General features: G+C 41.8%; 1 protein-coding gene across 7 annotated transcripts in view; it reads right to left on the bottom strand.

The window, feature by feature from the left end:
- The window catches only part of GRID1 (glutamate ionotropic receptor delta type subunit 1), a 605,033-nt gene that overhangs the window by 36,469 nt on the left and 541,928 nt on the right, over positions 1-26,636 (bottom strand). For all 7 annotated transcript variants that reach the window (XM_068950711.1, XM_068950715.1, XM_068950709.1 and 4 more), the window contains 4 exons: positions 23,893-23,994; positions 22,141-22,338; positions 19,723-20,047; positions 18,164-18,302 (listed from right to left, as the gene is read on the bottom strand). In XM_068950711.1, the coding sequence (XP_068806812.1) occupies positions 18,164-18,302; positions 19,723-20,047; positions 22,141-22,338; positions 23,893-23,994 (764 nt within the window). The remainder of the gene's footprint in view (positions 1-18,163; positions 18,303-19,722; positions 20,048-22,140; positions 22,339-23,892; positions 23,995-26,636) is intronic.

Below are 26,636 nucleotides of genomic sequence, written 5' to 3'. Positions count from 1 at the left end.
TGCTTTGAAGCACCTGCTGATCAATTAACTCAGCTTGTAAAGCTACAGCCTCAGTTGCAGGCCGTGGTCTGTTTCAGGTGAGACTGCCACTCAGGATCACCAGATGTGATCAAAGCACTTCAAAAAAACATCCAGAAACAGGCTCCTGGTATTTCTAAAAATAAATGAATAAATAAATGAAGATTCTTCTTTTTCCATAGACACTTAAATGTTTTAATTTTAATTAAATAAAAAGGTCTTTAAACAAAGGAAAGAGGCCAAAAGGGGGAAAGATATTTCTTGGCTGAGTTTTTTCCCATCCTTACTGCTCATGTTTTTTTACAAAGCTGCACATCTGGATTCTTGCGCGTAAATTCCAGGACTGTAAACAAGTCAATCAGCTAGCAGCATGCTGTCAGGAAGTAACAGGATTTCATACCACAGTAATAAATGTAGCATTTTATCTTGGCTTCAGCCTTAGAGAAATCATAATGGGAACACTGACACAGCCCCTTAATTTAGAGTTAAGTCTCTCATTATCATTCACAGTTGCCACTGCTCTGACACTGTGAAACTGAGGATTTTTCCCTTTGCTATTATTTACGTAAAATTAGTATTTCAGCAGTTGCTGCATCCACAGTATTATTTAAAATGATGCAATGTTGTGGTTCCTGTTTGTTCATCTGCACATACACCGTAAGGAAGAGTAAAACTTCAGGTTAGACATACAACTAGCAGTCAGCACTCTACCCTCGTTCTTCCACGTTGTTAGTACACTTCAGCGTAACATCTCCCTTCATATCAGTAAGTATGTTTTGTCAAACAACACAGTACAAATACTTCCTATCACTTAAAATTAACTTATTTTCTTAATTAATACGAATCTCTAAATCATCTAGAGATGGTAAAACACATTTACTGCTTTTCCGTACTGGGCAGGGAAACTGCTAAATTCTTCTCTTACCTAAAGAAGCCCGTACCCTAAGATTGTTGCTCAGAGCAGCACACCAGAATTCAGGTGACAGGTGCCATGAAGACAAAGCAACACTGAGAGAATGAGTTTTATGCTGCTACCTAAACGAAGCCTTAAAAATATATATAGAAAATGTACACCACAAGCTCTAAATTTCTATTTTTAAATACCTTGAAATTACTAAATTTTCTTTTTCAACCTTTTCTCCAAAGAAGCGAGGCTTTCGTAACATCTACAGAAACAAGCTGCGGTTCCTAGCTACAACTGTTTTCTCAATAGCGTTTATGGGAGAGGGAAAAGTAAACCTCCTAAACTTAGCTCAACTGATTTGACATCCTTACACCAACAATAAAAGCTGAAGAAACACCTATGAGCTGAAACCTAGCATATAAATTCCTATCCGAAAAGACATTTATTAGATAAGGTTATCACCAGCAGAAAAACAAGGGCTGAAACAGGTTTCTGCCCACCGTGAACGGCAAAAGCGTTCACACTTTGAGACACAAAATTACTCAGAATCGCACCCTCAAGGGATTTATTTGTTAATAAAATGAGAACAAAGGACAAATTGGTGTTTGTTGTTGGTGACCACACCAGCCCACTCGTTCCAAGATGGACCTGGAAGCAGGCAAGCGTTGCAGTGTCAACTTCTCATTTGTACATGGAGCTAATGAGAAAAGATCTCCCCTTTGAGGTGAGGCGACATGCAGAGTAGAGCAATCTGCAAAACTGTGGAAAATCTTTGGGAGCGAAGCTGAATCAACACAGTGGTATGGGTGGTGGCACTGATAATTTGTCAAGAATTGCTCTTAAATTAAGATTCTTTACTTCAGGACGTTGAGTCCTGTTTCTTTTTACACCCATTTGCGGAGAAGCAAGACGAGGGCTCTCGGCCTCAGTCCATTCTTCTCAGATGACCAATCTCTGGTCAGTGAATCTCCAGTTTTATGCAACATTCAAGCGTGGGTGAAGTATGTCTTGAAGTATTTGAAACTGAGTTCAAATTTCCACGTAAAAAACATTCTCCAGAGGTATTATAGTCAAGTTAGATAGTTTAGCTGGTTGAAAACCACGAAAAAAATTGTTGCATCTGTTATAAACTGCCACTAGGTGATGACAGCCTCATTGACTCCAACACGTAGGTGCAAGCTTTCACTGTCCTACTAAATCTGAGTTACAAAAGCACGAACCCACTTATAAATGAATGAAAGAGTAACAGTTAGTCCTCTAAACATTAGTGTCATCAACACTTAATAAGCACTCAGTTAGTCAGAGTAAAGGTATGTATTAGCTGAATAACAAGGTAACGTTAGAACTGACATATCTTCAGCGCTTGTGAGTTTGAAAAGCAAATACCTGCCAAATAAAAATGTAGTATGACATATTTCAGTTCGTGTGAACTTCCCACGTGTTCCATACACATATAGGAATGTTATTAACATCTGTAAAATTGGATGTGAGGTACATAAATTACGACATAAGCAATTTTAAAGATTATTTCTAAGTGAGACCAATACAATTGTTCCAAGTTTTGACGGAATGGCAGTAGTGTTAGTACACAGAATACGTAAACGAAAGCAAGTTTAACTCCACATCAAATAACCTCAGACTTCTGAAGAATGAGGTCCGCAGTTTTAACTTGTGCATCACTTTGACTTTATTTGAAATTATGATTAATCAAGCTGAGCTCCTAAATCAGTCATTAGACTGCTGACTTCTCTACAGTGACATGATCAAATCCGGCATTGTTCCATTGCACTGCAAATCAAAAGTCCCTTTTACCTGCTCTTAATTCTGCCTCTGTCCCGTAACGTGCAGAGCAATGGGCTTTTCCAGCAAACACGCTAGGCAAAATCTCAACTTTACTGATGTAGCAGTAGTCCAGTAGAAATCAGCAGTACTACCTGCATGCTTAGTATATACTTTGCAGGGTCACGTCCGTCACCAGCAACTCTATCATGCTGCATTTCATATAAAACTCCTTTTCATCAGCTGTCCATCTGAAAAATACCGTCCACCTTACTCTAGACAACAATCACAAGCCTTAACCGAAAAGGCCCCATGGGAGCTTCTACAAGGGAAGCCATAAGCGCTGACAGATTAAACTATACTGAATGAATGGAGCTGCAGCCCTTCACACCAGGACTAAACGTTTCCCGAACACCAAAGACGACAAAGCACGCAGGCAGCTGTGGCTAGGCACGTTTGTCGTTAGCAGAACAGAAAGAGCCGCTAGATATGATTTCAGAGAAGCAGGGACCTGCCTCCACTGAAATAAAAAAATCAATTGGCATGTGTCACAGAACACGTTGCCATGTCAACCACATACTTGCACTATGGTGAAAACAAATACTAACTGAACCCCTCAGCAGGTAGTGGCACTGCAGCAGCTGCTTATCACGGGAGCTGCTTTTGGGATGACAATGGCCCTCGCTGCCAGTGCGGTGGCTTCTGTGCCTCAGTCCAGACTGGGACTCACTGCCCAGCATCAGGCACAACAAAAAGCAAAATATAATCAGCTGTGGTTTTACTGAGGGAAAGAAACCAAAGCCGGCTTTATTTCTACCACAGGAGGAGGGGGTTGCTGCACGCCCTGTGCCACACGTGATGGCGGCGGCTCTGCGGCCCTTCTGCCACAGGATTGGGATTGTCTCCCTACTGCTGTCCCAGAGTGGCACATATCTGACAAGCAGACCAGTCCCACTGAGTTCAGTGAAACTACTCATGCTCACCAAGGTACACACGCCACAGTTTGCAGGATCATAGACAAAAGAACAAAACAAAGAGAAAGAACAGAATAGCCAAATAATAGGTGCACAATGTACCAAAAGCACATCACTTTCCTAGCGTCTGCAATTATTTCATTTGTTTGAAACAGCCTCCACCACCCTCAGCTCCTAAATTCAACAGGAAAGATGAAAAAAATAAATGAAACTAAGCTCCCTTGTACATTCTCAGTACAGCAATGAATTAAATGCAAATTGAGTGATTTCACTGGGACTCTACTTCTGCAGAGCAACTGCTGGATTAAGTCCTAAAAGAAAAGAACCACAAACCGTCTGCAGAGCCACTGATGCACAAACTGCAGTCAAACAATTAATAAAGGATAATCTCATATTTGTGATTTTACTAGTAGTTAATTACTAGCTACTAGCTACACACACTGTATCAGCAAAACATTTGTAGGCTTTACGTACTTTTCAAGAGCCTAAGATGAAGCAGAAACCTGCTCTACATCATCATAAGAAATCTCACTTGCGCGTCACAAATCTCAGTGCAACATTTCTGCTGAAGACAAACAAAACAATCCTCAGATTTTCCTTCTTGTGTCAGAAGCAGCAGCTTTTGCGCCACAGACTAAGCTTGCTTCCAGCACACTGAAAGCGAGCACGACTGACCACACAGTGCTCCAGCACCCGTCGTTCTGGGGGAAGAATGCTAGGTCTGGGGATGGACTGTTATTTCTTAAAAAGTCAGGTCAACAGGCTTGGCTTTAGCACCCAGGAACATGAGCTCACCGAAGCCCATGCTCTTCCCCGAGACCTCATGGGCACCCAGCGTTATGGACAGGTCTCATTACATTATCACTTAACAGCATCTTACTGTGATGGCACCCGAAGGCTGCAATGAGGTTGTCCCATGCTCCAAAGAGTTTTAGGATCAAAAGAGCGCCCACAGGCTGCAGGTGCAGAGCCTGCTGCAGGGTATCTCAGCTCGCCCCGGTGCCAGCAGAGGCAGCAGCGGCAGCACTTGGTACCAACGGCAGCTCCCTGCTCTGGGACAAGCAGTCACACGCCACCGGAAGAGTTCTTACACCTGAGACTGAGCTTGTTTGCCTACTTCTCATATCACAGATTGGAAACTCCCAAATTAGACCGGCCTGATACCTGAGAGTGAAGCCACTTCAGAAGAGAAGTGAAGCGAAGCCACCGGTCCAACTTTGCACCCGTTGTGGGCAGCAGCACCTTACTGCTAAAAGCACCAGTGCAGGTGCCAGTGAGAAAGAGGTGATAAAAACAAAGGGCAAGCTATCATATTTTATCCACTAGTAATGATATAAGGGTAGACATTTAGCTCAAAGATGACCCAAGCTTTGTGTCCCCGAAAAAAAGCTCAGATGAAACCCAACGTCCAAAAATGCTGTAAGCACCTTAAGTTAGTCGCGTTCTTGGTAAAACATAAAGAAAGAAGGGGACTGGCAATTTAAACATTTCCACACACGCTCACTATGTACTAACACCATGAAAGTTATTACGGACCACATTACGGATTAACTACCTCAATACTTTTTTGAATTTAGGGCCTTAATAAATATAGAGTTTGTGCTCTTAACTGCCCCGCGGACTACACACTCAGCTACTTTTCTCAGAGCACACCTTACAGGCCAAATCACAGCATTAACTCCAGTCATTTGTTAAAAATCAAAATACTTAAAAATTTTTGAGATCGTATCAAAACTAAAGCTGTGTGAACTAGGACTTCCATGGCCAAAATTTAATTCTGCATCACTGACATATTGTATACTCAACATACTATGACTTTAGCATCTGCTACTTCATGGGCTTGCACAGCTAGATTTTGTAGGAATGGAAGCTACAGAATATCAGAAAGGGAGGTTCTCAGATACTCACAGAGCAGACTCAGACATTTTCTTCCATACTTGGAAGTTCCTTGTGAAAAGCAACTCTACAATGTTCTGACAGAGCAGAATCCCACTGTTCCAATTTGCGCTTTTCCACGGAAAAGCCAACCTGCCATGGAAAGTGGCGCCGTCAAAATGGGTTTGTAAGGTTTCATTTTCAGCCTGCTCTCTTTAAGGAAAAGGGTTCCTACAACAGTGCTGAATGTTCATCTGCCTGTCATCTTTCTCTGAGTCCCATCCCAATAACTTTGGTAACAGCAGGTTTCAGCCACATCCCCAAGTGAGATAGGGGACACAAAGCTATTAAAACCCTACGAGAGCCATGAAAAACGATGGCAGTGTAGATCAGAGGCTGCCACTGAGGAGCAGGGTCCACTATGAGGTTTTCCAGGTCTGTTTAGCCTCCGGCTGGCCAGTCAAGCACTCCCAAAACCAGTTGCTTCTTCCTGAGCAAATAAAAGGGGCATGGGAGGGAGAGGAAGCTGAGGAGGCAGTGAGAATACAGGGAAAAGAGAAAATTTTGCATGTGACAATACCATGAAGAGGTCTGTGGGACACGGTGAGTCAAGCAGGGGTTTAGTTCAGGGTAGCTGGGGAAGGGGAGCAAAGATCATGAGAGGAGAAAGGAAGAAAACCCCAGGTTACTTAAGGAAGACACAGGACTGCCACAATGATAATGGTGGTGAGCCACTGAGTGTGTGGAGTAAGAGCAATGCAATGAGGGGGGCAGGTTCTGGGAGACTGTCTAAGGATTGGGAGTACGGGGAATGTAGGACAAAAATCCATAAAACTAGCTTGTGTCCTGTTGCTCACAGAACCTGTTAACATCTTCCAAGGGTTTAGTCAGGAAATATGCTCATTTTCAAAAAAATAAAAAATAAAAATTTAAATTCTTCTGGTTAAGAGTCAATCTGGGATCCAAAAATCAAAGTGGATTCTCATCATCATCAGTGAAACAGGTTCATCTGTAAGCAAAATTAGGCCCCTGGTTATTCCTACCCGTTGCTTTTTCTAAAAGACGCCCTTAGGAACACCTCAGCAAGCCCAGTCATCTGTAACGATCTGTGGGAGCGTAACTTGACTTGTCACCGGATCTTAGACCTTCGTTTTGCTCAGAGCTGAGACTCTGGCTCTGCTCCAGCACGGCGCACAGAGAAACCTGCTACAGTGCTAGGAATAAGCTAAACACCTCATGATTGCCAGACCAATGTTTTTAATTATGCTTCCAGCTCTCCTCTTATCCTCTTATGTCTTCCAGGCAGTAACAGCAAAAGACTTGCACGTCACTTAAGATTTTGCTGATTGTTCTATTCACTTTCCTGTTGTTGTTGTTGTTGTTGTTGTTGATTTGTAATGAATCTTTTCTTTCTGGATGACCTCCCATATTGTCTAGCGTCCTAGTCATCCTATGGGAAAGGAACTATGATGTTCCATACAGTATAAGGTATGACTACTTTTCTTGAAAATGTTTTTAAAAACAATCAAACCATAGCAAAACAGATAGCTCCCTGAACAGTGGTAGCAGTGAAACCTAGTGTCTGAGGACTTGTAGCTGAGAGCTGGATCCACTGCTGCCTAATAGTCTCTGGTCTCTGAATTAAGTTACCCTCATGGCTGGGCGTTTATGATCCCATGTGAGAATACCTGCTCTCTAATTGAGGAAGTGACCTTTCCTTTGTATTTACAATGAACATTTACAGGACTTCTCTTCACCACCCTATTTTTCCAGGGTAGTTCTAACAAATTAATACCCTTGAGATACTATCCATCCAAGTGCGGCCAGCAGCTACGAATAGCTGCTGCTCACCCTCCAAATCTGGAAGACCTGCTCCAACTGAAAAATCTAGGTTGGCCTGGGTCTTTCACCCACATTGCATCCTCCACTTGGCGGGTGAGGAGGAACTTGAAATGCAAACAATGCAGCAAGAACAAAAGGTGAAAACATCTCTAGAGCGTGTAGCGTATTTCAGGGAACAAATGCAGTTCTTTGGGCTACCTTAGAATATTTTTCTGATTTATTTTTAAACCACTGTGCCACTGTAACCTTTCTTTGGCACACCCTGAAGGGTTAGCACATTAATCGAACTAAGGTATTCTGCTCCTTACAATATTAATTACAATAAAAACTGCAGCTGGTGTTTAACAACAACTCCGTCCCAACAGCAGGTTTTAGTCACTTCACCTAAATCAAACATATCATAAAGTTGGCATGAAAATCATATTGTCTGAATCAAACACATCTGGCGACTGACACACGCTTTTACCTATAATGCAAATAACAAACTACCTCTATTATCTATGCAGATGCACTTTAAATTGTTTGCAACACTGATGTCTTCCACCACTCTCATTCGGAAGCTAAAAATCCTAATGAAGATTAATGATTAAGATCAAGAGGGAAGAAATTGCTTTCTTCCTTCTCAACTGGTATTGTAAGTACTAATGCTACTGCCATTCTGTTTTGCACTCAGACAACAAAGAGTAGCTTTTTAATTAAACAGAGTGGAGAACAGGTAAGCTTGGCATCCTGGTGCTGGATTATAAAGCTCTTACACATGGCAAGTGGTGCTTTATAGCATGACTGCTAGGATATCGTTATACTGTGAGTAGTTCCATTAAAGTCCATGAAATCCCAGCGCAAAGAAAGGTCCTACCCAGCTCTCTGTTAATTTTCCATTTAGCAGGAGCTGCAGAATACGCCCACTGAAAGGAAAGGATCCCAGCGTGAAACACTCTGGAGTGCTGCCGGTGTTAGTGACAGCTCTCTCATAGCCAGGATGGACGGACCGGGACAGATTCACACAGATCTGTCAGAGGTAGAAAGTGATGCTGGAAAACAGCTTCACACCCTTTCTTGCTAGAGGGAATACAGCAGAAGCCAACAACGTTGACAGAAAGAAGAAAAGGGAAGGGCACTGAAGAGGCATGTTGATTGCTAGAACATGCGCTAGGTACTCTTGAGAAATCAAACCATAAGGGCTCTTCATCAACACGGAAAGCACGTATAGTTTTCCTCAGTTATTACTGATGTCTAAAGTGAATGCATTACATGAGCATATTTCAAAGTCTGGAGGCCCACTTGCCTGTTCCTCTGGGGACCCAAAAGGCAAGCGCTTGGTATGTGGCATACTTCCCACCTTACCTCATGGACAGTGAAGTCAGCAGAAAAGAGGACTTACAATTCTGCCTCTCTCTCCTCGCCCTGAACACCAGTCTCACCTGAACACTGAACTTCATACTAGAAACACTGACAGCACTACATCAAAACCAGTGGGCTGTTCCTTATGTTGAGATGAACTAGTTTGTTTGGTAGCCTAATTGCACGCCTTGAAATATTAGCTTGTGAACTGCATCATCTCTATACAAAAGAAACAGAGTAGTTAACATCCACCCTATTTGGACTGATGGCTCTCTCTTCTTATTTAGGCAGACGCAACTAGCCGTAAAACAATTAAATAAAATCAGTGGCTTATTCTCCTAGGCTGACTTTAATGCTTTAGAAGGCAAACAACGTTAGCGCATGTGATTCTATTTCTTTTAATGGAACTCTGGCAGCTGTATCAAAATAGGTTTTCTAAGGCGGCACCATTCTCTCCCTCATCTCCAGATGAGCCTGGAAACAGTCCTCTATTATATTATACAGGGGCATGCATGCAGCAAAAGAGAACATTGCTCAGTAAGGCAAATAAGCCTGGGAAGTGGAAAGAACATACGCAGTCCTTCCCTTGGTAACAGACTGTTCTTCCCAGAAAAGTTTTCTTTCTTTCTAGAAAATCTTTTGTAACACAGTAACTAACAGGAAAGCACTCATGGTGATAAATGGCAGCATCTTAGGTTCCAGGGAAATTAGCCCCCCCTCCCCCCAACTCCTTTTTCCCTAAGCACCCATATTCTGCATCTACTGAAAATCTGCTTTTTTCTATATCCCTCAGGAACTCTTTTCTAAGACTGCTTAAAAGGAGACTCAACTTTTAAAGCCTCTTTCTTTAAATAGCAAGTTTAGAGGTTACAGCATCATGGCAGCATAGTCTATAAACACTTCAGAAAGTAGTGGAACAAGTTTCATTTCAGAAGATGAAACACCTACCCTGTATATTATTTAAGGTGATACGGGTTAAAGGTGTGAGAAACAATGTTCTTCTAGAGACATTTATAAGGGGAATGGCTATTTTAGAGGTGACTGAAAAGGCTAAAGAGGTAAGTAATCAGATTAAAAACGTTTGCAAGAGGAGGGACGTCACTATCCTGGTGAAAAGAAAGAACCAAAGTAACAGAACAATGGGTTTCAAAAGACCAAACTTCAGTAGACTTAGGGAACTAGAGGGTGAGGTCTCTCGGGACAATGATTTAAAGGATAAAAGACTCCAGGAGAGCTGGTGATTCCTGAAAGAGACCACCTCAAAGACAAAGATGCCAACTACCTAAATGTGAGGGAAGTATAAGAAGAAACGATAACAGACTGTTACGACGTCAGCAAGAGCGCTTTCAAAGCCTGGAAACCCAAAAGAATCACAAGAGCATTTTTTTCCAAGTCTATCTACCAAGGAGTAGTACATCCATTTGACTACATGTGAATACAACAGAGTAGTGCAAACGCATGGGAGAAAAATCAGAAAGTCAAAAATAAATCCCCCATACAACACTAATGAACCTAGCTCTTAGGATTTTACAGCACAAAGAATGTCTGCTTCATCTCAAGTTACTGTTTCCCTCACAGAGCCGGCAAAAAGACACACACCTGTACCCCAGCCATTTCCATGCAAAGTCTGATTTCTTGATTTATGGCTGATTCCATCAGCAGAACATGAAATACAAGACATGGCACTGAGCCCACCAAAACTCAAACTCTAACTGCACAACCTTCGACGCAGGCAGCAAAACTGCTGCACGGGGAAAGCACAAACGGCAACACACCACTCCTGATGCAGAGGCGGTGGCCAGGTGTTCCACGCAAAGCACCTGCAGGAGAAAGCACCTCCCAGCCCTGGCCTCCTGTGGCGCTCTGGACTCAGAGCTGTGAGCTACTGCCACGCAGAAAGGTAAGACGGGATCACCGCACTGCTGTCAGTCTGCAGCACCGTGCTCCTCTGAAAGGCTTCCCTGCCCCCAGTGAGGTCCCAGTGCTCTATCTTTAATCTCTGAAAGAATGGCTGCTGACCTTGGCTTCACGAGACCAGCTTTCCGACTGACTGTATGAACTGACCTTTTAGGCTACAGAAGGTCCAATCACTACTTAACTTGTATTGCAGGGTATTCATTCAAAGCTTGCCACGTGACAGACAGATCATCTAACCAGAGCACAGCATTGGCGATAGCGCTGTAACGCCAATCAATGTTAATTGCTACACTGCTACTCTGGGGGAGTAGCCGGGCAAGCCTTCTTCCTCTTACAGCACCACCGCTATAAACGTCCCTTCTTTCCCTTGTCTTCCATCCGTTCAAAATAATCTAAAGACAGAACGAATTCAGCCTAAGTTCTTATGCCCATAGTCAGCCCTACTGCTGTTGAATACACAGTAACAAAGAGAAGGTGATAAAAATACTTGGCTGTCAGATGGGTGAGAAATTCCGGTGCTGAAAGACAGTGGTATGACAATGAGAGAACCACTGCTCAAGCGGAGATGTCTGTGAAGAAGCGTGCAAGACGAGACAACTGGGGTTTTTTTGGCAGAAACAAGAAGTGTTTTCCAAAATACCTAACAGACTATCAGAGTACGAAGTTCACAGGTGTCCTGCCCGAATTGACAGCAAGTAAGAAAATAGATAAGACTTCACCTTCTTTAAGTAGGTGCTCCTAGTTTCAGCTTTATGCCATTATATTGTAGGCGACAGGGTACAGGAAGTACCTTGCTGTGATAAAAGGCTTATTAATTATTGGCACTTCTGTAAATCCAATTCACTTATTGGTTGCGGTTGCAGGGAAATTTTCAGAGAAACCTTTTTACTCCTAATGATTTGGAATCCCATGCAAAAATACGTACTATACCACCCCATGACAGAAGGGCATGGACGACTTTCGTAATAGGGCCCCCTGTTATAATGACTCTGAACAACAAAGACAAACGGTATAAAATTCAAGTTATTTCACGGTAATTATCTTCTTCTTTTCTTTTTCTGGGCCGTTGTTTCAGTACTGAATGTCATGAAAATACTGGTATTTTTTCCAGGTTGTATCTGACCCCTCACTTTGAAGGTCTTTGCTTACAGATCTTCTGATGAAGATGTATGCAGTAGAAGCATGTTTTTGCCCTTAAAAACGATGGAGTCAGGTAGCCTTTACAGTTAGGGAACGTTTGACGCTTTAAGGCCATGTCTCTCTGACTTGTAGTAATCCTTATTTTGACTTTTCAATATCCTGTTATATTATATTTCATTATCAGTTCCTAAAAGCCATATATCAGTATCTTTAGGGCAAAGCAATAGAAAAAGAAATATCCTACTGGGCAAAACCACTGCATTATTTTATTTTGCATTGTTTATCCCTTAAGAGTCAGATAGGAAAAGCAAAAAAAGCCATAGATACTAGCATAATACGAAAAAAACATACACTTCAACAAATAAGGCTGAAGTCAGGGGCCAATGGGATTTTAACGCATGCAGAATACATACAGCTACTCTACTTAATGAATAGCTAGCGAATAACATATTAACAAGGGAAAATATGACTTTTAAAGGTGACTCAATCTGAGATTTAAAAAAAAAAAAAAAGGAGATCATCAAATTTTCAAATTTGAACAACTCCACGTAAATTTTGATGAGCTGTCATGACAGTTGCTGCTTTTGCTGGATTTTCACCCTTCTAAAGCAAGAAAATCATATTATTACCTGCACAGACGGTACGTTTTGCTAACCTCACATTCATATCATTTACTTCGCTAAACTCTATGTGTATCCGAACGTTAACGCCTCAACCCATTTCGGTCACAGAACTTCCCAATAAGAAGAATAAACGAAGATATACTTTACCACAGGCATTGTAAAAGTAGAGCTGAGGAGAGTATGGAATCACAAGTCTCTCGGTTTTCCACCTATCTCCAGTATACGCCGCCTTTTTACAACAGCAACTGGAGAGGTGAAATGCAGTCTTAATTTTCAGCTGTGCTTTCCCATTTTCCCTTCAGAAAAACAGCCTTGGGAAATATTTGCGCTTACACGGTTGCTCAGTTACAGGAGTAATTAGGATCCATTTTAAGCTGCAGTTGAATGACATATGCCAGGATTCAGTGTGCTCTCTAAAAGGCTCCAGACTTCGTGAAACCTGGGTTTCCCAGAGCACCCACTGGGCCACAGCACCAATGAACAACGAAATGGAAAGGTGGATGGGGGAATCTAGTGCTGGCAAGACTGCAGTGGCTTCTCCTGAACAGTGCGTTACGGTGAAAAGGCTGGCAATGGCCACACAGGTTGCAGAGCACTTGCCACGTCACTTCTTCTGTGTGCTTTAAAAAGGGGATATTCTGCAAAAAGAAAATGCTTGCAGTTTTCGTCCCCGCTCATTCAACTTGCATCTTACACTCTTTGCAACCCTTTGTTTTTATGGGTGAACTTAATTTAGTTATTTAACGATTGAAGTTTTTGCTCACAGGCCTTCAATAATAATCATGATAATTATTTTTTATCATGCTCCCTCATACATGCCGCCTGCCAAAGTGCCCGAGGTGCTGCACAAAGACTACAGAACATTGTGCAACTTAAACATAACAAAATGAACAATAAAAAAATCAAATTAAATATTTAGAAAGCCACGTGTGGTATTAACAAGAGAAAGGCTTCTTTCAAACGCAACAAATTTCAAGGCAAAAATCACTGCAAATACAGAGAAACTCCTGTGAGTTTCTTGCTACCAAGCTTATCAAATCCACTTAACTATAGCAGATGAAACCTTTGTTCATCTCCCTCTCGCTGGCATCTTCAAAATACTTGCCTCATTTTCTCTTAAAATAGTATTAGATTGTTTCTGTTTGGTATGCAACTCAGAAAACCGACACCTGCAGATCTATCGTAATATGGTGGTTTCTGGCCATCATCTTTACAACAGCTAAGCTGACAATATGCCATACAAGAGAGAAAAAATTGTTACTCTGTTATACAGAGAGGGAACGGAGACAGACAGGAGACTAAGCTTGCCAAGATCAAATAAAGCCTGCAGTAGAAAAAGAATTCGGACCCAAGCCTCCCAAGTGCCGGACTACCACCCTGACTAAGCTGCAGTAAAGCCTTCAGCTGTCACCAGAACCACAGAAAATTTGGGGATTAAAATGCAAATAAAGCAATTCCAAATCATGAAACAACAGATGAGAACATAAAAGTAGATATAACACACTTTCCTACGCGAGCCATGAGTACTGATGTGTTTACAGAGCGCCTGTATACAGAGGCCCTTAAAACACCCGTAGCATTTGCGAAAGTTAAGGATCGATTTGATGAAAACTTAAAGTCACCTGAATTTGCAAACAGTCTACTTTTCTAATGTCCTGGGTTTTTTTTCCTGCTTCTTATCAGACACGCTCTCCTAACCTTGAGCTTCAGAATATCTCTGTAGCTACTCAACTGCATGTAGTCTGCTTGTTAACAAGAAATGAAGACGGAAGTTAAGTCACTGCTAATTACACTCCTCATTACAAACGGAAGGTCAGACAGCAGATCCCAAGGCTGTTTGAAAATGCGACAGACAAAAGGAAGGACAAACTCCCATGTAATAATTCCGCCCTCATTTGGCAGACTGTCCCATTAGAAGACTTCTCCTTTGCATACAGTTCTGAAGGCAAATGATGGAATACTAAATGCAAATCATTTGGGTTTAAACAAGTTTGTAAAGGACTGTCACAGGCTCTAAACATTTGCCCGATTTTTATTTGAAAACAAAAATTGAGAATTGTTCATTTACAAGGTTAGAAGTTACGTCCTGCCACTTCTGCAACATCTTGCTCCTCTCTCCATGCCCAGCCTGGAAATCTGCTTAAGGGAGCACTGCCCTTTTTGTGAATCTCCCTGAAAGCAGAAATCTTTAGAGAGTCCTGAATGGGCCATCACTTTATCGGCTTTCCTTCCTTCCTCTCCCCCTGCCTCCCGTTGTGAGGCGGGGAACGTGCACACAAAGCAGAGACAAAAATTTAGAAGAGCAGGAATTTGGACAGAGGCCTCAGAGAAGCAGTACAAAAAGAGCAAAGGGGTGCAGAAGTACCACTCACTAGCGCCAGGAAAACGGAGGATAGCCTGGACAGGCTCACACTGCTTTGCTGCTATCCTTGATCTCTTTAAGCCGCAGGTTTTAGCATGTCTCGGATTCTGCACGCTGAGGTTCCCCAGTGCACTGCCCCAGCAGAAAATCCCTGAGTAGGAGGAAAGGAAGGGTTGGAAAGTCTAAGGAAAACCTTGTTCTTTCTGAGAGAGGCACATTTCTTACAAGGCATCCAGGCACCTTCACAGCACAGCACTGCCGAACCCTTTGGGGATTTAGGAAGTTTCTTTCAGGAAATTTAGAAAGACAGTAAGCTTATCCAAGGTGCTCTCTGCCGTGCTTCCTACTCTATTTCACCGTTGTGTGAACCACAGGCAGACCCTGCAACTCACAGCGGGATGGAAAAATCTTGTAGGAATCGCCAACACCAGAATTCCAAAAAAATTGTTCCTTTACCAGCAGCCTTTCATCTATCTGACTTGCTGATTTTAAACATCTGCCTTCCAACAGCTCAACTTTGCCTCAGCGAATGTCTCACCAAGCACCTTCTAATAAATATCACTTACGATTTCTACGGCACACTGGTTTTGCAGTCAAATTGTGGAGGTAAGTATTACCAGGTTGACTGACCCCTCATTATTCAATCACCATACTTCTGTTCTGCTAGTCTCAGACCACACATGCCAAATTTGAAGCTGAAACAACTTTTATTAGGCGTTTTAGAGGGAGCTTGGGAAGAAAATCAGGCATGTAAGGAAAGCCTTAACTATGTTGCAGCTACTGCAGCACCGTAATACTAGTTTCTCCCCTGCTGGCAGTTCAGCGGCATCAATACTGACCACCAGAAGACTTTTCAAGGGAGGGAGAGATAACGGCACACGTTTACTGAAAGGACAAAGGTTGGTTTCTTAACAATGGAAGCGTACACAGATGGATTTGGTAGTTCTCAGATGGTGAGCAAATTTTCAGCTATAACTCATTGTGCCTCTTTGGGTGGGAACATCGATTTCAAGTAAGTGTTTCTCCTGGGTCCACGAAAGATAATAATGTAGGCAAGCTCAGTGGCAAATTTGGAAAGGCAAAAATCGTCACTCCTTATCATACCACACTGAAACCAAACAGGACTGGAAGCTGAGAGACCAGGGCGTGACGCTTTCACGCAAGACGAGAATTTACTGTCTCGGAAAAATACTTGCTGCAAACGCGACGCTATGATAGTTTAGAAGAAGTTTCTCCTCAAGAGTGGGAATATGAAAACATCTTCACCACAGCTTAGAAATGGAAGGCGGCTCAATAAAGGATTGGGATAACCTCTTTCCCGCCAGCTCCTGGTCCTTCCTGAGCACCTGGCAGCTTTGGATGGGAGGGTTCAGAACAGAAGCATCTCTTAGAGGAGGAGGATCTAAGGGAGATTCTGCTGACTTTGTAAAACAGCCATAAACAAGCCAAGACCAGCCAATCCCTTAACTAGCTCAGTCATACCAACCGGCTGTTGAAACAAGAGTTTTCTGACAGTTGCCCCTGCAAATTACCGGAGGAATGATTTGGCTGCCAAAGCATCCAAGACCGCTTCAGACACCCACGACAACACGAATCAACCCCACTGTGGCTGACGGAACCTCTGAGACACCCCTGCCCATTTGGCCAAGCAGCCAGGCTCCAGACAGCGTACCTTATGGCAATTTACATGACATCAGACATTTCTGTTTTGGCACCTGAACTACCTTACTGGTGTTTGCCGATCACTTTAGAGTGCTTTCTGCCTTCTGTATTCTTACCTTGTACAAGGGGAATGTAACACTTGGAACCTGGAAACTGGCACTGCCGTCAGCTATAGAAAGGCCTACAGTTAAAATTCATCAAGCGCCATCTCTAAAATTAGAGGGCAGACTGTGTTCTGAAGTCACCGGACAACGTCCCACAGCTCCATTTCCCAAGTGAGTGGCTTGAGATTTCTTTCCCCTCACAAGATTCTTAGTCAAGTACTTTCAATTTAGAAAGAACGGTAATGAAAACCCCTTGCACATGCTTTATTATCTCAGCTTTAAAGGCCTCATCTAATAACCCAGAGTTCGGTTCTTGAATCTGTCTCTTTTTTTGGAGATTCTTCACTGCACTTCATTCCACTTTTGTCCACCTCTGAACTTCACCGAGTTCTGGAAGGTGCTTGGTAGACCAAACAGTCAATTTTTTCTACCACGAAAGAACAAGAACTTTCAGAACTGGTCGAGAAGGTCATTTGGTCAGGCTTTCCAGAGAACCATTTCTGACTCAGATTTCAACATCAATGTATTCATTGAGCTTAACCTTATTCTGATAATACGGCACGAGGCTTCACAGCCAGAACTCTCAGATGTTCTGCGGTAGTTTTAGTCTGTTGAGTTTCTTATCTTATTTCCAGAAATTACTTGGAGTTTGTACTTCTCCTACCGTCAAAACCTGGCCAAACTAACAGATCATTGATTTAAAAATGCATTTTTCACTACTATTATTATTATTATACCATATTACTATACCATATTATATATTATTATACCATTCAAAGCTTTATGCAACGTATGTACATCAAAGCATTACTGCAAGTACGCAATGACAAGTTAAGCTGGAAATAATGTGAACACCAAACAAACAGCAGCTCTCTGGAGCTGCTCAGAAGCGAGGCTTATTGAAAATATTCTCATGGGACATAGATTAGCAAGCAGACAGCAGGTGAAAGAAGTCAAAGGTCCGAGATAAATTGGGTTTGTTACAGGAGCTGTAATTTATCACCACGATATTGCCAGCACAACCGTAGAGAGTTATATATAAATTTAATAAAACAACTGCTATATTACATCTATTATCCTGGAGTCAAATTGGGTTATCTTTTCCTCTTTGAGCAGAACCTTTTGCTGCAAATAATCCCACTGAATCTGGCCACTTGTATTTTAAAAGACTGCCTGCATTATCTTACATGCAAATAATAGTATAAACAACAATGCAGATCAAAATATTGAGAACATAAAATTACACATTGAAGGTGAGAAGTGAAACGTTATACATTTCCCTAGAGGTAGCAGCTCCTACCAATGTTCAACAAAGAACGCGTGTAGCTGAAGCAGGGAGAGCTCTAGTTAAGCAACATACAGATAAACATGAGAGAGAGAGACATCTCTTCTTGAAAAAGGCACAATTAAAAGTGTCGTTGCCCCCTCCATTCACCTGTCAAAACTGGTTGGGGGTTTTAAGAGTGAAAGGAAGTGGGGGGAGAATAGAAAAGCAGCCCCTGAAAATAAGCAGAGTATTTTATTAGAGAGTTATCTCCTCCTCACAAGAATGCGCGTTCAAATGGATAATACATTTCTGTGAAATCCAGCTTTCCAGCTTCATGTTAAGAAGAGACTCTTACCTTATAGGATTATCCATCCTCGATACTGTGAGAAAAGCTGCTAAGTTAGCTGTGTAGGATGAGCACACGATAAGGGTGAAGAGCCACCAACTGCCCATTACAATGCGCATTGCCACAGAATTGACAGTAGATTCACTCCCTGCAAATAAACAGAGGAAACACAGGTCTCAGGAATGTCCCTTTTCGACCACCCCTTGCGTGCCGTGCTATGTTAAGCTTTGTTGGAATAACCCCTCTGCCTTTCCGTTTCCCTTTCAGCCGTCAGGAAGAGACTACCTCGTCACTGTGAGCAAAGCACTACTTCTATTAAGACTGCTATTTCACAGAAAATTTTCTCCAATCAACCTCTTGCCCTGCATACTGTTCTAGAAAAACAACTTTCAAAAGAATGCCTCTAAATCGTTACTCAGGACCAATTTTTCAGAATGTGAATAATATTCTAAACAAAGAGAGTTTAATGGCAAAGCAGTACTACTGTGCAGGAGTCAAAAATCATTGCAGTGTTCAGAATTCAGTTAATGTTCCAGTTTCAATGGATATTTCAAACGTTGAATAACACTCAAAACTGTTCAGCGGCTTGTGTGTTGTCTGTGCTGTATTTACACATACAAATGCTGCAGCATTAGTGCCATTATTTGTTACTCTGTCCTACCTTTCAAACAACATTGAGATTCCTCTTTTGAGCAAGCTTCAAACACAGTTAAGCTTGGACTTTGTTAGAGACCAAACTTTACAGCTGGTGCTAGTTACTTCAGAGTAAGTTTACAGTAATTCTGATTTACTTGATTTTATTTAAACCCGTCCAGGAACGCCATCGCAATGTGAGGAAGGATCAAGTTTTTTTAGCAGTAGTATTGCAATTTGGAGTTTCCAGTCGAAGCTTCAGAAGCTTCCAAACCACAACGTGCAATAAATAAAAAAGGTGGAAAAAAGTTAACAAATGCCCCTTGTGTTAGCAGTCAACAAAACTGCCTTTGAAGAATACTATTACAGCTATGGAGTGAAAAATATAGGGGCAGACTTTGCAAAACATTATGCAGAAAAGTAACTGTGTCAACGGTTGTGTCATCACACACGAATTTCAATAGGATTAGTCCTATGTCTACAGACACCTGAGCGTACAGTTAGTTACATGGCTATGAATGACTTTCCTATTTGGGATAAAATGTCTCATATTAATTCAAAACCATGTACTTTCCTAAAATTAAACTTAAATTATTGGAAAAGGTGCTAGTTTTTGAGTTAGAGGGTGCTGTTCCAAACCGCTCTGTAGCTTAACTTAATCAGGTGACCTTTTCCACAAGGTAGAAATGTTTATAGGAAGCAGTGTTATTTTACTAGACTTGCTGACAGAGACAGAAAAATAGAACGTAACCTTTCAGAACTTACCTACTTCTTACCACTTTTCACCAGCTAAGCTAATAAAACATACTACCTTCCCTGTAGGAGCCTCATTTCTCTTTCATCTCGTGAGCATTCTCGCCAAGCCTAGCATGTCCTAAACAGCTTTATCCAAGACAGACAAATTCTGAACGTGATATTTAAAACAGACCAGGTACCTTGCTGAACAAAGGCGCCATACACCACCCAAATGGCACTGTGAAGAGTGGAGGAAGCTGAAGGGCCTGGCTGGGAAGAGTTTTGAGCCCTGACGGCCTGGATCCGGTTCAAGACAAATATCAAGACACCAACTATAGGGATGGCTGCAGCAATGCAAGCCCACACCGCAAAGTCAAAAGGAGCAAAGAGAGAGAAGATGTTGATTTTTTCTTCGGGCTTTTTGATTAAGATCCCCACAGAATAATCCATGTAACGCTTGCTGAAGTCCACAACGCTCTCTCGTTCGGGTGTTATTGTGATGGCTGAGATTGCTAGGTCGGCTCTCTGCGAGAGAAATGCAACAGGTCAGATTTCTTCCTTTCACGATGATTCTGCCAGTGTGAGCCTTAAGGAGTTTTTTTTTTTTTTTTTTTTTTTTTGTTAAGCAAGGGGTTCCACACATTTCTTTCTCTAGTCTAACATGTTTAGACAAACTAAAATTAAAGCAGAATCGGTTTCATCATTCAGACATTAACTATTGCGCCAGTTCTAAGCAGAACAGTGGAATATAACTTGTGGAAGTACTGTACAACAAAAAGAGTCACACTGACTCCAGACCAGACTGCCTACAGTTTATCTAATCTTCAGGCCTCACTTGTTTTCGAAAGAGTGCCTGAAACTCCAACCCACATTTACTGGTGTAGTGCAAGGAATAAGAAAGAAACACCATCTGTATTTATTATAGTTGTATCAACGCTTCCTTCACTCTGTTATTATTCCAAGATTACTTTAAAAAATAGCCGCATTCCTTTTCCACGCAAACTTCATTTAGCTTGTCTACTCAGTAGCAACTTGCGTACAGCTGGCGTTTGCAGCTCTACCTGGGAGGTTGCCGACTTCCCATATCCATGAAAGGATTTCGTGTGTCAACGGGGAGAAGATTTTATTTGTTTTTTTGTAACGAATAACCTGCTTGCAAAAACTGGTAACTGGAACAACGCACCGAAGGCAACTCAGCTCTGCAAACTGCTTTGACCTCCACATTTAAAGTAAGCAGGTTTTACACTGAGAAGATCCTTTAAGAAAATGCAAACTTAGTGAAAGATAAAATCACGTTTACAATATAAGATTCCCAAATCTTTTGGAGAGCTGCAATTCAATTTTGAATGTTTTTCTATCTTAATAAAAACAGTTCTCTTAAAAATGTATTTTTGTTTCGTATCTCTACCTTTTGTTGGGGAAGTAGGACCAGTGTTAGGTGAATGAGGTCTGCTTTGAAATCCTTTGGAATCAGTGGAAGGACTAGTAGCAAAAATACCATTATAAATACTTCGTTACTTCCAAGAAAGCAACTTCCAAAGAAATTTCACAGGATTTCTTACCAGATTTTCAAAACAATGAAATTCAAAAAGCTTATGTCAATGTAAAATAAATACAATACCCTTTATGCTTCCTAGCAGCAACTGACAACGTCCCTATGCATTACCACATGCAACGTTTGCTATTGCTTTAATTGCTTTCATTTCTTCCTAAGCATCTACTCACCAGATACTGAAACGCCTCCCTACTAGGTAATGAGAAAGCTTTTACTTTCAGTAGTAACTCCACTGCAGAAGAGTAGCCTTTTCTACAAAGGGCCACACCATGAAATATTAATTCCTTTGATTGTCCTTCTTTGATTAAGATTTGTCCCATGTCAGATACTGAGAACATAAACAAAACACATTCCAGTTTCACTCTGCTGGGGATTCTAAGCTATGGACTCTCCCATTTACTTCAGTGGCGTTCAGTTCACTCACTCCTGATTTGTAAGACTGTAATTAAGTGAAGAAATCTGTTCCTCTCTGTTTCAAATGAATAAACACTCCTGAAAGCAATTTAAATTGTGGTCCTTCAAAACACTTCCGTAGAGCGTATTACTAGGAACACATTTCCTGTTTTGGAGTCAAACAGCTGCTCCTTATAAAACACACTTGCCACAAAGAAGGTGACCCAAAGACAGTCATACCTACAAAGTGGCAAAGACATAAAAAGGCAAAAAATAACAATAGCAAGGAAAATTGGAAGAATACGTATTTCTTTCTCTGCATTCTGCACTCATTCACTCAAAGACACACACGTGCCCTCCGTTCTTATACTTGCCGCTATATATACACATACAGACTTGCACTCGTAATGTATGCTGATAACAACCAGGAGTAAACAGACAGAACAACAGACTCTGTAGCCCTCATCCCATATAGAGGGTCTTAAAGTGCATAGTTTAGACCACACTCAAACCACCCGTAGCTCAGAAGTGTTTTGAACTGAAGCGCTGATCTTTAATTCCATCTCTTGGAATTTGGAAGGGAGGGAGAATTTCAACAGCCCCCTTAAAACCTTTGATGCCCTGCTCTGTTTCAAGAGCCTTTTTTTAATGCAGCTTCTCCTCTGTGTACCTTGTTAATGAGTTCGCCAATCATGCCGTTCCAGGAGCTGTTTTGGAGCTGCTGCCCGTACTTCCCATCAGGCGCTTGATATATCTCATACTTGAAGCCCAGATTTTTGGCAAGTGCATCCAGGACGTCAATGGAAAATCCTTTATACCGTTTCGGTTGCCCAAGTATGTTCTCCGCCACCATTACAAAAGGTTCTTCCTGAGAACAAAACAATATTGAAGCTGACACCTGAAGCACATGTGTCAGTGTGTTTGCCTAGTAAAAGTGATGTTTCTTGAGCTAACTCTGGACAGCTTAGGGCAGACTTCGGAGAAAGCTGCAACGCTCCTGAAGCAACACCTGTGGGCCAGGCCGGATATCACACGGCATTCCAAACGCCACCAGACTTCAGCAGCTTCAGCAGCTCAAGTTCAGCTCCACAGTTCATGAGAAGAGGCAGACCCTCCAGAGGACAATTAATTCCTCCACGGCAGCTGCCCACTGTCTGCAGGCGGAACTGTCCTCTGGAAACATCTGCCTCTTCTCATGGACGATAAAGAGGGCACGGGCACCTACCTTAGCATCCTAACTCTCTAGAATACAGATATGCAAGTTAGGCAAGTGAGTCGTAGATAGGAACAGCACTACCGTGCATCTCAGAACATGAGAGGTTCAGAAAGTCATCTTTTACGGATAACGACTGATCTTTTATCCAGGATACATACCGAAATAAGAGCCAACAATGTGGCACTTTGCGATTATTTCATTTTGAAATTGAAAGAACAGTCCTTAGGGGCACTGGTTCTTGGAGTGTTTTCTAAAGGTACATTTTGGGAGCAAGGAAATACAGCATTTTAGGGCAGGCTTTCTGTCTAAACAGGGGATTCCTACTATCCTGCCAGGGAATGCCAGGGCTGCTACTTTCACAGCCACTGTAATTGGCCACATTCGCAACGTGGTACCGTCATTCTCTTAGAATGGCTCTGCTCACCTCCCATATAAGCTAGGGCATAACCTCACCTGTTACCAGACTGAAGGAAGAAAACCTGAGGAAGAGCAGAGCAGGCCCTTAACGAGCTCATACAGTACTTCCTATTTGAACTTGCATCCAGTAAAAGAGGGAGAAAAAACCACCAAAGACAGACCCTACAGCCTGTAATCTGCAAACTCTACTACAGTTCAGGCAGAAATGCAGTCAAACCTTAATTTATTCCCACTTTATCATTTAGCTGACAGGAACTCTGTTACCACCTAGGAGAGCAACAGACAGCAGTCCCAACAGTATAACCATTTTTTGGGAAAGACTGTGTCTTTCTAGAAGACATAGTTTATCTTAACTGGAAATCATGAGCTTGATGGAGGAAACACTGAATTACATTTTACAGCCTGCAGTATACAAGAGCCAAGATTAGATTATCATAATTGGCCCATCTGATCTTAAAATCCATGAAACACTGGAAAGTGCGTATCTGAGAGTGCTGTATCTGAAATTTGTCCCACTCGTGTGCCCTGTGCTGGTTTGATGCTCAGTATGAATTTTGATGAAGGAGAAAAGCAGAAACAAATGCACACGGGCTCTACATCTCTGACTGTCCACAGAGCCACATAAACTAATAAAAGGCTATTATCTATCTTCCTTGCTTATGTAACTGATCACCCAGAAATACAGAATTGAAAATGACAGGGAAAAATACTGAGGAAAGTGCCCAACCATTCAGTCACATCCTTTTTTATTTTGAGCATTTTGTTTCCTGAACTCAAACAGGATCATACCAAGACAGTCACCACTTTCAGCGTCAATCCTTGTAAGTCGCTGCCCAGGCGTCGTTCTTGTAGGCTGCCGTTCAGTCCTTTTTCAGAGTCCCACGTTGCCAACTAGAACAGAAAGCGCAGTGCGTCTGAAGGACTGTTAGGCAGAAATCCTTTAATATTTACATAAACATTTTAACAGTAGCTTGACTGAATCCAGTATTTACACAGAGAGGATGAGAAGTGCTTTTTTAAACACAGAATCAGAGAGATTCAGGGGACAGACATAAACAAGCACTTTGCCTGAATGAATTTTCGTCAGTGCCCGTCACATATCTGCTCTCTTATCTGTAGTATTTGTCATATTATTTCACGTAGATCACTTGGATATGACTTTTCTCTCTGGTAAGTTTAATACCGCCTGACAGTCCTCAGGATTATCCGCGGTCTCACTACCCCGTATTACCCTGTCTGAGCCCCTTCTACTTTTCACATCATTCCTTACTGCTTATCAAAGACCAACCTTTTCTCCCGTTGCACAACGTTCTTGGCTCCTGATAGTTATAAACCCTTGACACAGATCCTGTGGTGCCAAACCGTCTCCTCTTCTATCTTGGACTTTCTTCAGATCCGATCTTAAGCCCTATTTTCTCTCTGCTTGGCCTACTTCTACCTCATCAGTAAAACGACAACAGCCCTTCCTCTCGCGTTTCAAGGCTCCTGATGATCAAATATCTCATAGCACCTCTGGCAGCGCTATACACATCTGCTAGTCGCAGCCTGGTATGTATTTTCATAATACCTCCATGAAACATTATGCATAAAGATTTTGTTTGTCAACTAAACGTAGCACTTCCAAATCAATTTTACTACATCTTCTTAAAGGAAGTTCAACCAAAAAGTCAATTTCAAGTGATCTCTGGATTATTCAAACTAGACATGCTCTTCAGCAGCAGCAGTCGGACACTGCTTTTGCCTTCAAACAGAATCCATGGGGTCATTTTTTCTGAAGAGACATAAATAGCAAGGAGTAAAAACTGTTTCTTCTTTTTTTCCAGCTCTACTCTTAAAACACCAATACTACGCTCACATCTGTGGAGGCAGCGCTGTTAGCTGAAGGCATGCCCCTGAGAAATCAAACATAGTCCAAGATCTGTGAAACGTGGCTTCTTCCTGCCAGAAGCTAATTTCTACGTAACGAGCCAAAACCTTCTTGGAAAGAACTTATTTCACTGAAAATGCCTATGGCTAAATGTCCTACATAATTTACTTCGATGACTTCGGTTTTCTCCTAAAGCCTCAAAAGTCAAAACAACAACTAAAACGTGATGGGAAAGATCTGCGTAGTTTTATTTTTGTTTTGTTGCACTAAACCAATAAACAGGGAATTAGAACAGGAAAAATCATTGAACATTCAGACACGACAACTATCACAGAGATAAAACCGATGAAAATCATTCTACAGTCACTGAAAACCTTCAAAGCTGAGATGCAGGTAAGGAGACAATTAAGCTACATCGGCCTTTATCCAGCTGACCTGGAAGACAGAAGCGGTGAATGACAGAGTAGTATTAAGCTTTCTAATGACACTCCTAAAAGCAGAAGTATATCCAGATATAAAGACTGAAAACTCTCACCCTGTGAGACGAATTTGGAGTGGCAAACAACCTTCTGTACATAAACCTGTTTGCAGCAGTATCAGGTAGGTACGTACAACCAGGGGTTATTTTTTTAAATTCAAACTCAGATGCCTGGTCTGAACAGGTCCAAGTTTTTCTCAGGTTTTGCTGTTGCTTAAAAAAAAAAAAAAAAACTGACCAACTCTTCAGACGACGTAAATCAACGTGATTCAACAGACTTCAAAGACTGTATAGGCGTGCGTGGTATATATTGTGTCTGGAAGCGCTGAAGAACTGTCTAAGCTTCTTTCAGCTCTTCCAGTTGAAAATGCAGTCAAGTGTATGATAAAGATACGTGCACAGTTTTGGCCAGAATGGCTTACACTAGCTACAGAAGATGATTAAATCTTTATTCAAAAACAGGAAATGAAACACATCCGTTTATTCCTTTGTCACCTCTGGACTGACATTTCCCTTTCTCATCCCGCTCCTTTTCCCTTCAACAACTCTATCTCATTTTGTATCAAGACATTAAACTTTTGAATAACTTACATTTTGCCTTTCAGGTCAACAATGGCAATCCCTTAAAGGAGCTGAAAATTTTGTTCAAAAAGAGAAAAATAAAGACTCCCTTTATATGCAGGAGGGCTAGGTGCAAGGAGGAGAAGGAGGGAGCGTATTTGACTTCAGCACCGACTTCCACAGCGTTCTGTATGGAGACATTAATTTTTTCAGTCTCTAAAATGCAAACGATGCAGGTAAAGTGGGCAAATGGAACACGCGGAGAGCCTTTTCCAAAAGGGATGTTTCCTTTGAATCTCTGTGCTTCAGGACATTTCATTTGTTCAGAAGCATGCCAATCCTGACTTCCACTTCTTGCAGGCAGAATTTGGTGTATAGGACTGATGCATTTACAGATACGTATACCAATTTGTGACAGCTGACCTGTCAAGATCGGTGCGTGAGAAACTAATTTCCAGCACTGTTAAACAAAACAAGTGCTGCTGTTATGGGGTAAGACTGTTAAGAGTGTCATTCTTTGCAGAAATACGTTCCACATTCCTACCAGAACCGTGAGGCCAAAGGTTATACAACAATCATCAGCTGATGGGAGAGGTAGGGCTTTTAAATCTGATTACGGCAAACAAC

The sequence above is a fragment of the Struthio camelus genome, chromosome 7, assembly GCF_040807025.1.
Source record: "Struthio camelus isolate bStrCam1 chromosome 7, bStrCam1.hap1, whole genome shotgun sequence".
NCBI classification, from domain to species: domain Eukaryota; kingdom Metazoa; phylum Chordata; class Aves; order Struthioniformes; family Struthionidae; genus Struthio; species Struthio camelus.
This window is presented reverse-complemented; position numbering and strand designations above follow the sequence as displayed.